This window comes from Schistocerca cancellata, chromosome 8 (assembly GCF_023864275.1).
Source record: "Schistocerca cancellata isolate TAMUIC-IGC-003103 chromosome 8, iqSchCanc2.1, whole genome shotgun sequence".
Classification (NCBI taxonomy): Eukaryota; Metazoa; Arthropoda; class Insecta; order Orthoptera; family Acrididae; genus Schistocerca; species Schistocerca cancellata.
In genome coordinates, this window is record NC_064633.1 from 263,376,872 (window position 1) to 263,391,687 (window position 14,816).

Below are 14,816 nucleotides of genomic sequence, written 5' to 3' on the forward strand. Positions count from 1 at the left end.
CGGTCCCAGGGTTGCCGAGAACGAAAGCGCGGCGGGACCGAACGGGAGCGGCCCGTAAACAAACATAACAGACAAACGGGAAAGGGCGGACACGAACAACGACTGACGACCGATCAAGACCCTACGAACAACAACATGCAAGAAGCAACGGGTTTCAAGCGAAAACCTCACGAATCAACAACGTCCACTCGTACACGGAAACAAGCAAAGTAAAGACGCTATCTGTATGCGAGATGTCGATTGACTCACGCAAATATCAGACGGTCTCACTGAGCGAGGGGCAGGCGCTTGAATACATGATAGGGTACGTCGCTATTGGCAGTTGGGACCACGTGCTCCACCGTGGCGACCCCACATTATACGCGAGCGCAGCCACGGCTTACGGCACGACGGCTGCAGAGACCTCTAGTAGTAAACGAGGTCCATGCCGTCTGGTACGGATTCCAAAACCGCGGCGCTCGATACCAGATAGGAATTCAGTGCTATAATCTGAAAATTTCCTCCACCATAATTTAAGTTCTGGTTCACTATGGAAACACCTAGTCCGATCAAAAATTGTTATGGAAGACAAGGCACTGGAACAAGTCTTCAGATTTATTTCATGTACACTCCGTCTTCAGGCCACGAGTAGCCTACCGGGGCCATCCGACCGCCGTGTTATCCTCAGCGGAGGATGCGGATAGGAGGGGCGTGGGGCCAGAACACCGCTCTCCCGCTCGTTATGATGGTGTTCTTGACCGAAGCCAGCTACTATTCCGTCGATTAGCTCCTCAATTGGCATCACGAGGCTGAGTGCAGCCAGAAAAATGGCAACAGCGCTTGGCGGCCTGGATGGTCAACCATCCAAGTCCCGACCACGCCCGACAGCGCTTAACTTCGGTGATCTCGCGGGAAACGGTGTATCCACTGCGGCAAGGTCGTTGCCCAGATTTATGTAATGTGCGAAATAAAATTTAATAGCGATACTGATGCACAAACTAAAATCAATAAATTTCAGTACTTACTTGCAATTATAAATAACATTTTAAAGAACAGAACAAGGGAAGACACAAATTTAAAGTGTTAAAAAACACTCTGGCTGTCTTAATAAATGGAACTGAAACTTGAACTGAAAAAAATAAAGACAAAAACATCATATTACCGACTAAAATTAGATTTTTTTCATCAGAGGTTACTCCAGCAGCGATCTTATATGAAATGAGAATATAGGAGAAGAAATAGGAATCTTTAACTTAAATGTCAAAATGGAAGAATGTAGGGAGGAATTGATTCAACATCTGAAATATCCAGAGAAGATCGACTTCCAATCATTGTAAACAAGTTCTCAGGAAAAAATGATGTAGGAAACACGAGGGAAAGATGGTCTTAAAAATATCAAGTCTGAACAGGCATCTTTAACAAAAAGATGAACGTGTCTCCTGACATTTGTGATGAAATGCGTTTTACTAGTACCTTATTAAATAATGACATAAGATAATATTGGTAAGTGCATAATAAATATTAATTTTGTGGACATTCACGAAATGGGTGGAATTTATACTTACCTACATGTGAGCAGCTGTGCTTAGCTTTTCATAATTATCAGAAATGATCCCCGTTCATTTATATACTGTTTATTATACTTTATGGGCGGTTAGTTTCGTGAATTAACTAACAACACTATTGGAGATGAGAGGTTGAATGTACTGCTATAACGGAACTCAGTGTGCTCACATACTCTGGTTAGACGTTATTTTCTATATCCTAAAGTTTCACTTTTATCTCGTTATCGTGTAAATTCGTAGCAAAAAATGGTTCAAATGGCTCTGAGCACTATGGGACTTAACTAGTATGGTCACCAGTCCCCTAGAACTTAGAACTACTTAAACCTAACTAACCTAAGGATATCACACACATCCATGCCCGAGGCAGGATTGGAACCTGCGACCGTAGCGGTCGAAATTCGTAGCCATGTAATACCTGTAAAACGTAGTCGGTTTATGTGCTTCATATGCAAACGATAACTTATTCATCCTCCTGTAAAGTACTGTTGTATGTCCTCTTGCACGATCACAAGGAGAATCACTACATGTAACCTAGTATTATGTGACTCATTCAAATCTAATCATTTGACTATGTAAATATAAACGGTTTCAGTAGATCGAGTTTTGCAGCTGTCGAATAATCAGAATAAGACATTTTTAAACGTTTTACACTTGAATTGCTGTTAATTTACTCGCTGACCAGTTTCATGAGCCACGTATCATGTATTCAGGATATGTTTGAACTGAATAGTTCTATTTACGCCATTTCACTTAAATGTTTGTCGCATCCTAACTCTCCATCATGATGTGAAACACATGACAACGATATTTTACGATGGCGTGCTGAACAATAATTCTTCAGAGTTTATTATGTCAAAACCCCTAAATATTTTTAAATAAAACAAATGTTTTAACATTCTACATCTTTATTCCTTATGTTTACATATCTGTAGCACTCTGCCAATAGACGACCCAGAGATGACTCCTAAATGCAGTGTGTAACGTAGCGATGAGAGACAGCTCGCTGCAGTCGAGTTTCGAATCTTCCGTACAGTCACGACTTCATCCCAGCCGATTTTCATCTGATTCCAAAACTGAAAGAACACCTTCGAGGACACCACCTTGATAGTGATGAAGCGGTGCCGGTGCAGGTGAAGTTGTGGCTCCGTCAACACTGCCGAACATTCTATAGTGACGGTATTTCGTTGGGAGAAATGTATTCGTCGCCGAGCTGTCTATACTGACGAAGAAGAATGTTCAGATCAAGAAAAAAGTTGTAGAATGCTATTGAAGTTTGTTTCATTTAAAAAGCTTTAACAAATTTCACATGAAAAATTCGGAGGAATTAATTTTGAGCATGAACTAGTATTTACTATGTGATATGTGAGGGAAAGGTGTTCATTTGACTGTCGTCACTCTGGGTTATTTATAGTAGATGTTACGATAACACTTAAGTTACCATAACACCTACACGAACGTACTCAGAAAAACTTTTCCTCGAATGAAGGACTATGTTTGATGTAAGTAGGTTTCTTTTGCCAAGGAATGCCCTCTTTGCCTGTTATTGTCTATTTTGTCCCCTTAGTTTGTTCATCATAGGTTATTTTACTTCCAAGGTAGCAGAATTCCTTTACTTTGTAACCTACGTGGTCCATAGTTTTGATGCTACATTTGTAGCTTATTTGGTGCATTTACTCTTCGTCTTTATTCCGGTTATTCCCAGTACATATCGAGTGCTCGCTGGTACAACACATGTTGCTTACTTTCAAAAGAGGTAGTAAAGTCACCAGCAAATCTTACCCCTGATACATTTAACTTTCAACATAAAGTTCAAAACCATATTGAACCAGCAGTTGCCTTGCTCACAAGCTAGTTCTACTACAAATTTATTGCCAGGTGTCAAACACGTCGCAATAGTGATTTTGTATCACCCATCACTTCAACGGAACAGACAGATCTCATACGACAAAATTCATAAAATAATCTTATTAAGAAATCAAAGGAGTTAGAGAGCTAGATGGCATGTCACGTTTGCTATGCCGCAGTAGTAATGTGTTCATTTGATTACATAAGAGAAGCTAATTCAGTCGAAGATGAATTGTAGTTTGCAGTGACAGGCTGTTGGCACCGGCTGGGCGTGTTACAGTTCTGGTCGGCGTACGTGCCGTGCTCGGCGCAGCACTTGGACGCTGTGACGCTCGCGCTGGAACAGGTCGACGTCATCCGCCGCCTCGTCGAGAGGTACCCCCGGGAGTTGGCGCTAGTCACTACAGCTCAAGGTAGGTGCCTTCTGAAGTCACACAAGGCTCTTTCGTTTAACCATAAATAATATAGCAAATGCTTTTCGCCGTGGCATGAAACAGTACCTCAAAACTTGAGCCAGATCATCTGGATACTTTCAGAAGTGGATTAGATATTAGTGAACTTTCACATATTAGAGCGATAAAGACTTGCAACTAAGCTATATATACCAATATCCTTATAAAGTGCAGGTATGGGGTTGTGTAGTATTATTATACGAAGAGAAGCGATGTATTGGGTACAAGCACATAGTAACCCTTTCACGTCTGCTTCTTTCATCCGACAGAAAGTAAGTGACTCCCTGCAACTTTCTGTGTCATTCCGCACCAATGGTTAGAGAGTACGAGTAAGATCTGGTAGACTAGGGAACTACCGTCACACGCGTCAGCTGACGTTGACACCACAACACATACGGCCGTGACTGGATTGATGCTGTGACCAGAAATCATGAACCGTTGGTGAATGGCGTCTCACTGCGTTCAGCGATAAATCGTGGCTATGCGCTACCCCGTATAACTACCATCGGCCAGTATGGCTGTGACCTCGGGAGCGGTCCTATTCATCGAATGTTTTGGAAAGGCACGGTGGTGTTACCTCTTCCGTCAGGTTGTTGGTAGCAGTCCATGACTTCAGGTGACGGCTGGTAGTGACTGAGGAACAATGATGACACAACGACACTTCAAGGCAATTCTAGGTATGCTTGTGTTACCTCTCATGCGATAGTGTTGTAGTCCCATTTGTCAATAGGACAATGCCCTTCAATACATGGCATATGTGTCTACTAACTGGCTGCATGATACAGAGGTACTCGCTTGTCTAGTAAGATGCTCATATCTGTCCGTGATAGAACAAGGGTTTGACTAAATAAAACAGTTGTGAGTCAGAGTGCCTCAGAAGAGTTAACAATGGCTTTGTGACACACTTCCAACTGATCAGTGTATACATATAAACCAGAGATGATGGAGCATCATACCAATAAGTGGGCTTAAACGACCAGGCTCTCTGTAAATTTGATTAGATTTTGTAATCAATGAAACAACATAACACACACCCCTCATCTCGTTAAGTTTCACATCGTTTCATTTTCTCCTCCTGTTCTGGATGGTTTACTGTTTTTTGATGTGTGCGTTGTATTAAATAGATAAGGACTTGCATTCATAACAGCTTTTTGTACCAATAGTTTTATAAAGTCCAAAAAATTTCTATGTATGGGGTAGTGTACTATTATTAATATGCAGAGAAATGACGTATACACAGTTGTTTACGAAAGTGGAAAGTAATTACAGAAAAAAGCAAACTCATACTTTCAAAGCTCTCTAGAGGTGATCAGTATGTAAATGCTGTCAACACATATGTGCATATGGAATTATGTTACACTAATAACGTTGATGACCATATAAATTTTATAGAGAATAAAAATTTTCTTATAACTAGCAATAATTAGAAAAAACGTCGAGACACACTTCTTTTTTTTCCAGTTATCTCACACCTTTTTCCCCTTGTGTATATTCAGTCTTCCTGATGAACCGTTTTACAGCCTCGAAGGGGAGAATGCAGTTTCATAGAAATAGAGGGTTATAGATTTCAATATATCTTTATCAACCATATTAAACAGAAAACAGACATTTGTATGATTTTTATCCAGAAAATGCGCCACCTAACAACATTAGACGCTGCACGTCTTTCCCTCTATTATATTGTTGAATTTAGTCCAACAAAAAGATACAACTTCGTCAGTTCCTTTGGCAGTTACTACATGGTAAATGTACAATGTGCACTCAAGCCTACATAAATACAACCCCGAAGTTCCCTACTTTGCAGAAAGATAACAACTTTGCTAAATGGGTCCACGCTGAACCTTTCAAGATGATCTTAGGTCAGCGAAATCATATTGCAGTGGATATAAGTATTACCCTTTTGTACAATACATAGAGTTACACTCCAGATATCGATTGATAGAAACAAACAAAAGTTTCAAGTTTTGTTAGTTTCCGTATTAAGGATGTAAGAGGAGGTTCTGATCGAGAGGCACAAAAATGGGTGATGTTCGGAATTTTTAGTACAGGAATTGTATTTATTAAAACGCTGGTTCAATCACTTTATTATACACACATTTTTGCATGAAAGAAGCTTTTTTACCTCATAACAAATTAACAATGGAGGTTACAGCCCTTGTCAAAGTAAGCGCCTCATGTGCGTCCTGGTTTGCGATAGGCATTGTACAGACTTGTGACCATTTCTGAAAGATATAAGAAAATAAAATTTTAGAATTACAATGAATATGAGTAGCCACCATGATGAGGTTTCGAAAAATACCTCAAAAATGGCTGCTACTTGAAAAACATGTCAGTTTCTTTCGAATAATAAAACAATCTCGCCAAGCCTCCTAAATTAAGTTATCTTGGATTTTAACAAAATTCTAATGAACCCGTTAATTTGTCGAGGCTCCAGAGCGCTTCGGCGCTGAAAAATGTTATTCCGAGAAAAACGAGTTTAAAGTTTGGAGTAACAAAGAAAATGGTGTTTCAAAATTTTGTGGCGGCGTTCGTAGCAACAAACACTTCGCTGTAGAAACGGCTTACGAAGTCACCGCCACACTTTTAATAGCGGGCCGACCGGTCCGCTGGAACAGTGAACAGAAAGATGAAAACCCAAACACTCTGATTAAATAAAAGTCGGTACTTATCTTTATTAACGAAGATACAGAAACACAGTAGTGAACTCCGTGTCTACAGAAATCTGTCTAGTTCGAGTCGGAGCGGCTAGGTCAGCATCGGCTGACGACAAACAACAACTCTGCTGCGATGAACACACAACTGACTAGCAAGTACACAAATCGGTGGCGAGTATACAACTGAGCGGCGTATACAGAACTGTCCTAGCGCTCGCGACTCCAGCGCTTAAGAAGCCAGAAGCCAGCGGTGGCGCGCGCAGACTTGCGGCGATTTCCTGTATCGCTGGCGCTGCTTATGCGGACGGCGTCCAGACTTTGATGCTGCCAACCTTTTGGCAGCGGGCTCGGTTGGCATTACTGGTTAGGATATAACACAAAACTTATGGTAAATCTGAGATCCCAGGACCATAGAGGCATCCTTTTTCCTGAAACATAGTCTAATTTGAATTTTCGGGATCTTTTAACAAACGAACATTTTTTGCTCCGCGATGGCCACGCATTTCCAGTCAAGTAACTCTACGAAGTTTTTGCTGTTCGTCCGTACAACGATTCCTAGCATGCTCATGGTCTTCCGAATAGATGAATAATCTTCTCTGAATATACCTACAGCTGTATAAGCTGCTAGTTTAACTGTTTTTGCCTGACAGTGAATATGCTCCGACACCAGTTTCCAAACGATCACGCTAAAGCTCTTGTCATTTAGCCTATTGGCACCGGAGCATCTTGTCAGCAAAACTTCATCACATAGAGCTTCGTATACTGATGGAATATTTTCTTTAACTACCGTCAACCACAGACACTTAACACAACCTGGATTACTATGAACGCGTCCTGCTAAATTCTATCATGAGCGGCATGTGACTGGTTTGTGAAATTCGGAGTAAAATTGTTGCTTAGATAACAAATAGTACAATTTAGTGGTAGGGAAATCATGACTGTTGTTCCAACATCGTTCTGCTAGATGACAAGTGCAGTTTAGTGGACGTGAATACCTGTATGTATTTCACGTTGCTATGTCATAATTATATTCTAGTTATTTTTTGTGTGGCGTGCACTTTAATAAGGCCTCAAGAGGCTGTAACTTTATCAGCAGGAGTTGGTGAGTGCAGGCGAAACTTTTTTTTAATTTTTTTTTTAGGCATGCTACTAGCAAGCCGATAACAACCTACGGTGTACGACTTCCGCTTGGTTATGGGTAACTTTACCCAAACTGTCAGATGCAAATTAAAGCCAGCTGCCTCTGCTGCACATTGGACGTGAAGAAGAAAACCATGAACATTAATGGACAAATAGACAAAGTGCATGTAGTGATGAGAGGCGAGTTAATTTCGTGAAGATGACAGGTGGTGCAATAAACACATTTGTATTGGTTGATGTTAAAAATCTCCGAAATCAATTACCACAATATTGTGGGATTACTTGATGTACCTAAGGTATTAAGAAGGGAATTTCAGAAGTTCAAAGAACAATTGCAATCACATCCGCAAATAACGAATATTTATTAAAGTGAAATTACGGTGTGGTGGCGCCTCACAGTGCTCTAGAGGGGCCATAGAAGCTGAGAAGGTCGTGCTTAGGACACATCAGAAATATTTATTTCAGTTTACTCCATAAAAAATTGACGTGGAATGACTTACCGTACACCATTTATTAGTGTAATGTTTTCCGACAAGTGAATAAAGCTATGAAAAGTGTCTCAGTACTTCAGATTTCTGTTTTCTTTCCATTTAGAATATCCAGACGTGGGTAAAACTACTCATTACGAGGTATTACTGCCGAATATCTCGCTAAGTGTATGTTGTCATGGGGCGACTTTACACAAAAGGTTTCTCTCTCTCTCTCTCTCTCTCTCTCTCTCTCTCTTTAAGGAACTTGATATAACAGGATTTTCATTCGTGTTATGGTTATAATTGTCATTAAGAATCGTGATGGTATACACAAACCCATTTTTATCAGTTATGTAGCTATTGACACATCATAAAATCAGGAAAACCCAAAAAATATGTGAAGTAATCCCAGTTGATGGGAATGTATCGAGCACCTACACCGTCTCAGCACGGTTCCTTCCAACACGCCGCAACTTTTAAAATACTTCCAAAATCAAGAAAGCATTTTTCAGACTAATCTACACTACTGGCCATTAGAATTGCTACACCACCAAGATGACGTGCTCCAGACGCGAAATTTAACCGACAGGAAGAATATGCTGTGATATGCAAATGATTAGCTTTTCAGAGCATTCACACAAGGTTGGCGCCAGTGGCGACGTCTACAATGTGCTGACATGAGGAAAGCTTCCAACCGCTTTCTCATACACAAACAGCAGCTTGACAAGCTTTGCCTGGTGAAACGTTGTTGTGATGCCTCGTCCAACGTGGAGAAATGCGTACCATCACGCTTCCGACTTTGAGAAAGGTCGGATTGTAGCCTATCGCGATTGCGGTTTATCGTATCACAACATTGCTGCTTGCGTTGGTCGAGATCCAATGACTGTTAACAGAATATGGAATCGGTGAGTTCAGGAGGGTATGACGGAACGCCGTGCTGGATTACAACGGTCCCGTATCACTAGCAGTCGAGATGACAGGCATCTTATCCACATGGCTGTAATGGATCGTGCAGCCAAGTCTCGATCCCTAAGTCAACAGATGAGGACGTTTGCAAGACAACCACCATCTGCACGAACATTTCCACGACATTTGCAGCAGCATGGACTATCAGCTCGGAGACCATGGCTGCGGTTACCCTTTGACGCTGCATCACAGACAGGAGTGCCTGCGATGGTGTACCCAACGACGAACGTGGGTGCACGAATGGCAAAACGTCATTTTTTCGGATGAATCCGGGTTCTGTTTACAGCATCATAATGGTCGCATCCGCGTTTGGCGACATCGCGTTGAGCGCATTTTGGAAGCGTGTATTCGTCATCGTCATACTGGCGTATCACCCTGCGTGATGGTATGTGGTGCCGTTATTTACACATATCGTTCACCTCTTGTTCTCATTGACGTTACATTTCAGATGTGTTACGATCCGTGGCTCTACCCTTCGTTCGATCTCTTCAAAACCCTTCATTTCAGCAGGATAATGCACGAACGCATGTTGCAGGTTCTGTACGGGCCTTTCTGCATACAGAAAATATTCGACTGCTGCTCTGGCCAGCACCTTCTCCTGATCTCTCACCAAGTGGAAACGTCTGGTCAGTGAAGGCCAAGCGACTGGCTCGTCACAATACGCCAGTCACTACTCTTGATTAACTGTGGTATCGTGTTGATGCTGTATGGGCAGCAGTACCTGCACACGCCATCCAAGCTCTGTTTGACTCAATGCCCAGGCGTATCACGGCCGTTATTACGGCCAGAGGTGGTTGTTCTGGATACTGATTTCTCAGGAGCTATGCACCCAAATTGCGTGAAAATGTAATCATGTGTCAGTTCTAGTATAATATATTTGTCCAATGAATACCCGTTTATCATATGCATTTCATCTTGGTGTAGCAATTTTAATGGCCGGTATTGTGTATACTCCAGGGATGCAAATTATGTAAATGAAGTCTATTTTTATATCGGCCTCGACCACAACCTCCTCTTAACGAATTAGGACTTCACAATGGTACAGTTGTTGATATTGAATTCATGTTACACAGTGCTAACCAAATACGTGCGTAACTTTGCAAAGTTACTTGTAGGTATCGAAGACGCGCACGCCGCCGGCGTGCTGGCGAGCCTCGTGGGCGTGGAGGGGGGCCACGCGCTGGGGGCGAGCCTGGGCGTGCTGCGGGCCCTCTACCTGCTCGGGGCGCGCTACCTCACGCTGACGCACGCCTGCAACACGCCTTGGTGAGTAGCCGCGGGAAGGCCCCTGCTGTTCCTCTACCATCAACGCACCGCAAGTCATTCAAGGCAGTTGATCCTACGACCTCTCCGATCGAGGTGACAACACCATCAAGGCAAGGTGACAAACGTCAAATTTTCTTCATATCTGCAAGTGTAAATGATTAACCTTCCATGCTGCAGTGCAAAGTAAGAGGAGTAGCGCAATATAAATTGTAAATATACAGGGAGGGGTGTAGGTCAGCTGCCACCAGCAAAGTTTAGGTTTCTTGTGAGTATTTGAGGCGAAAGGAATGGAAAGGAAATGGCAGGAGAAAGAGACAGGAAGGAAATAATGAGAAAATAATGAGGAAATGATGACTTACAGCCGCACAGGGCACTGTAGCAATGCTAAGGCGACAATTGAAAATTTATACTGACCGCGGCCGGCCGCGGTGGTCTAGCGGTTCTAGGCGCGCAGTCCAGAACCGCGCGACTGCTACGGTCGCAGGTTCGAACCCTGCCTCGGGCATGGATGTGTGTGATGTCCTTAGGGTAGTTAGGTTTAAGTAGTTCTAAGTTCTAGGGGACTGATGACAGATGTTAAGTCCCGTAGTGCTTAGAGCCATTTGAATCATTTTTATACTGACCGCGTCTCGAAACCAGATGCTCCACTTATCTGGAATGGTCGGACGAGTCCGACAGGACAGGCACCGCGCACATCTGTAATTCCGTAGGCGTGACGGCCGTTTGATGAAGAAATTTCAGTGACGATGCACAACCGATAACCGAACTCCTACGAGAATCAGAATACTGCGAGTAGAGGGTTAATGGGTGGGGATCATTGCGCTGTGGCGCGTTGGAAGTTGAGAATTCGGGTATGACAGAAGAGTGTCCGGCTAGTCGAGCCTCCAGCACGGTAGCTCAGCGTGTTCAAAGGGCTAGCTGACCTCTGTAAGATAGTGACGAATAAGATTGAAAGAAAAGGAGATTAAGGCAACTGTTCTACAGAAGCTGAGCATCCGGGATAGAGTCTCGATCCAGCACAAGTTTCTATCACTGTGGCATTAATGCAATGCACTGTGCGGTTAGAAGTCATTACTTTCTCCCTATCCATTTCCCATCCCGTTTCTTTTCACCTCAAATATTTAGGTTTATGTCCCAGATGGTTGATCGCGAGTGGTGTCTCTTCTGTAGGACATATCAGACAGGACAGACACCACTCATATCTATAATGCTTAGACTTTGTCCTGCCTAACGTATTTTGAATGGAATAGTTAACTATAACCCAGGTCCAGGGGTAGCGTACTTGATTAGTAATCTATACGTCCTCGCTCCCAAATTAGAACCACTCGTGTGCTTAGAATTTGAGTAAAAATCAGCTTTGCCAGCGGAAGACTTACGGCATAACAAGTCATCCTCATTCCGCCAACGACCTTGTCAAAGAAGACGGTGGAGCGAACAGAGGTTGATGGCACTCTCTTGCCTGTGTGATGGTAAACTGCCCGTAAAGTTGGAAGAATCAACAATGATCAACGTTATAATAATTGCAGAAGACAATGAAAAGCACTGTCTTAAAGAGAAAAAGTTGTGTATCCACCGGACAAGTGGCCTTTAATTGAAAAGTATCATGACGAGTCCACGTTGGCAAAATATTCCGAAATAGTCACCGATGATCTCCGGGTGGAGCTAGGGTGGGGGGGGGGGGGTAGAGGAGGGACTGCCAAGGTAGCCAGCAGAATGATCAACCAACTAAAGGGTGACGTTATACGAGTCTGGGATGTATTTCAGAAGTCTGAAATTGGAAGGGAAGTTAGAATATGTGACAATGGAAACGAAAAGGCTCAATCTTAGTATAGTGGGTGTCAGTGAAGTCAAATAGAAAGAAGATAGGGCTTTCTGTTCAGATGAGTATAGGGTAATATCGACAACAGTGGGAAATGGTGTAAGTGAAAAAGGATTTCCGCTAGTGATGCCATATACTGTAAGCATCACAAGAGGAGGCGATATACTTGGGAAAGGGCGGTAGATTAATTTCAGTTTGATGACATCATGGTCAGATAGATATCTCGAAATCAGATACTGCATTGTAAGCCATACCCATGTGCAGATATGGACTCAGATCACAATACAGTAGTGATAAAGAATAGTCTGAAGTTTAAGAGATTATTCAGGAAGAATCAATACGCAAAGAAGTGGGATACAGTAGTATTAAGGAACGGAGAGAAACACCTGAAGTCCTCTAAGGTCATACATACTACAATAAGGAATAGCTCTGTAGACAGTATAGTTGAAGAGGAATGGATACCTCTAGAAAGGGGAATCACAGAGTTGGGAAGGAAAACTTAGGCACGCAGAAAGTAACTGCAAAAAAACATGAATAACAAAAGAAATATTTCAGTTGATACATGAAAGAAGCACGTACAAAAATGTTCAGGGAAATTCAGGAATACAGAAGCACAAGTTGCAGCGGGATGAAATAAATAGGAACTGCAGGAAATGAAATGTCGTGTGACGAGGGCCTCCCGTCGGGTAGACCGTTCGCCTGGTGCAAGTCTTTCGATTTGACGCCACTTCGGCGACTTGCGCGTCGATGGGGATGAAATGATGATGATTAGGACAACACCCAGTCCCTGAGTGGAGAAAATCTCCGACCCAGCCGGGAATCGAACCCGAGCCCTTTGGATTGACAGTCTGTCGCGCTGACCACTCAGCTACCGGGGCGGACGGAACTGCAGGAGGAAGACAGAGACTGGAATGCATCCAGCAAATAATTGAGGACATAGGCTGAGATGAAGAGGTCAGATGACGAGAGTAATTCGTGGCGGGATGCATGAAACCCGTCAGAGACACCGTACAAAAAAATAAAGCCATGGATCAGTTTAGCTTGGAAGCAGGGATCCTTGAGCAATAAGCTATTCAGTCTTTTATTGAACATTTTATTTTCCAAATAAGTAACGTTAAAATTTTGTATACATTAATACTTCAACAAATTGGTACGTGAACTAACAATTCCACTCGATTGTTAATAGTTTATAATAAATCCTGCGACCAGGCAAGTGGCTTTTGATCTCAAACAGTTAACAGTTTAAACAGTTACAAATATTGCCAAATGAATTTTAAGGAGGAGGAACGGTCTTTGGCTGTTAAAACACTTACGACTTTAAACAGTCACTAAAAATTTTGTTTCTATTAAAGCTCTACACATGTGTTCAAGGCTTGGAATAAGAAAATTGTTTAATGCATTAGCTCTTGCGAAACCAAGGAGGGCGGGAGGGGGAGCTTTGCTTGATGCCCACCTCTTGATATTGTTGTCTTATAGACAATTATCTTATATTTTCAAGTTCTAGAAAAACAGTTTGTGTTTTTCACGAATTATTCTACCAGATTCTACATATGTTTTAAATTTTTCAGTTGAATCTAATCCAAAAATTTAAGTCACTGATGTAGATATCGCTTTCTCCAGTGAATGTGATATTCAATATTTTCAGATTCGGAAGTTTACTTGCACACCAGTGCGTCTTTAAATTATATGTTGTGAGTAATAGTCGGCAACAATTAACTAAATTTGCATTTTATAAGTAATTCTTTACGGAGGGCATGAAGTATCCCACACGCCACCCCCCCCTCCCCCCTCCACGTGTTTGCTAGTTCACGTTCCAGAAGGTTCGTTGACATTTCTAAGAGTGTGCTAAAACATAATTGTTTGTCCTGAACTCTACTTACACTTCACTGTGTCTTTAGAAAGTATGTTGTTTACATAATTCAACAACGAATATTTTATTTCGTTTCTTTTTTTTTTATTGTGGGTATTAAGAACTTCGCGCCCTTGCTAACACGTGTTATGGGAAATGAGTTGGTGTTCCTAGCGAGAAGTCAAAATTTAAGTATCTAAGTTGAACATTGACAGGCATTTGAAGCAGAGACCATAGTCAGCCTACAACTCCGCCAGGAACTCAGAACTGCGGTGCACGTATTGCAGCCATAATTCACTTCATCAGTTTGAAAAATAAATACTGACCAAGTATCTTAGTAATTAACAACAACAACATATGAAATACAAATACAGAGAGAAATTACAGTTTCAGTAAACACAATGGTCCTTTGAATTTAAATCTGACACTGCTTTTTACCTCGATGTACTGACAATGGTAAATCCGAGCATTTACAAAATTTCCTGTGACAACTGCATTAAATTATGTATCAAAAAATAGGAAAGAATTGTGGAATAAGATTTAACGAACGTAAAAGAAACTTCGATAATGACCAATCAAGTTTTTACATAATCCTGAAAAGGCAAAATCATAAGGCAGAGCAAATGGAATAAGCTTTGGAAATTATTCTACGTAAAATAACTAAGGGTCATGCTATGAACACCTTAAAAGAATTGAAAATTTGAACACCTACGAAAAAATATCGAAGCGACATTCTCAACGAACAAAAATATCTGAAACGTAAAACAATTGAGAAAATTTTTTTCAAATAACTGATAACGAAAAGTATGAT

The 14,816-nt window shown here is 41.8% G+C and overlaps 1 protein-coding gene across 1 annotated transcript in view; it reads left to right on the forward strand.

The window, feature by feature from the left end:
- Positions 1 to 14,816, forward strand: part of LOC126095504 (dipeptidase 1-like) — a gene marked incomplete at its 5' end in the record, with an annotated part of 103,177 nt that overhangs the window by 22,939 nt on the left and 65,422 nt on the right. The window contains 2 exons of the mRNA XM_049910291.1: positions 3,670 to 3,802; positions 10,187 to 10,337. Of these exons, the coding sequence (XP_049766248.1) occupies positions 3,670 to 3,802; positions 10,187 to 10,337 (284 nt within the window). The remainder of the gene's footprint in view (positions 1 to 3,669; positions 3,803 to 10,186; positions 10,338 to 14,816) is intronic.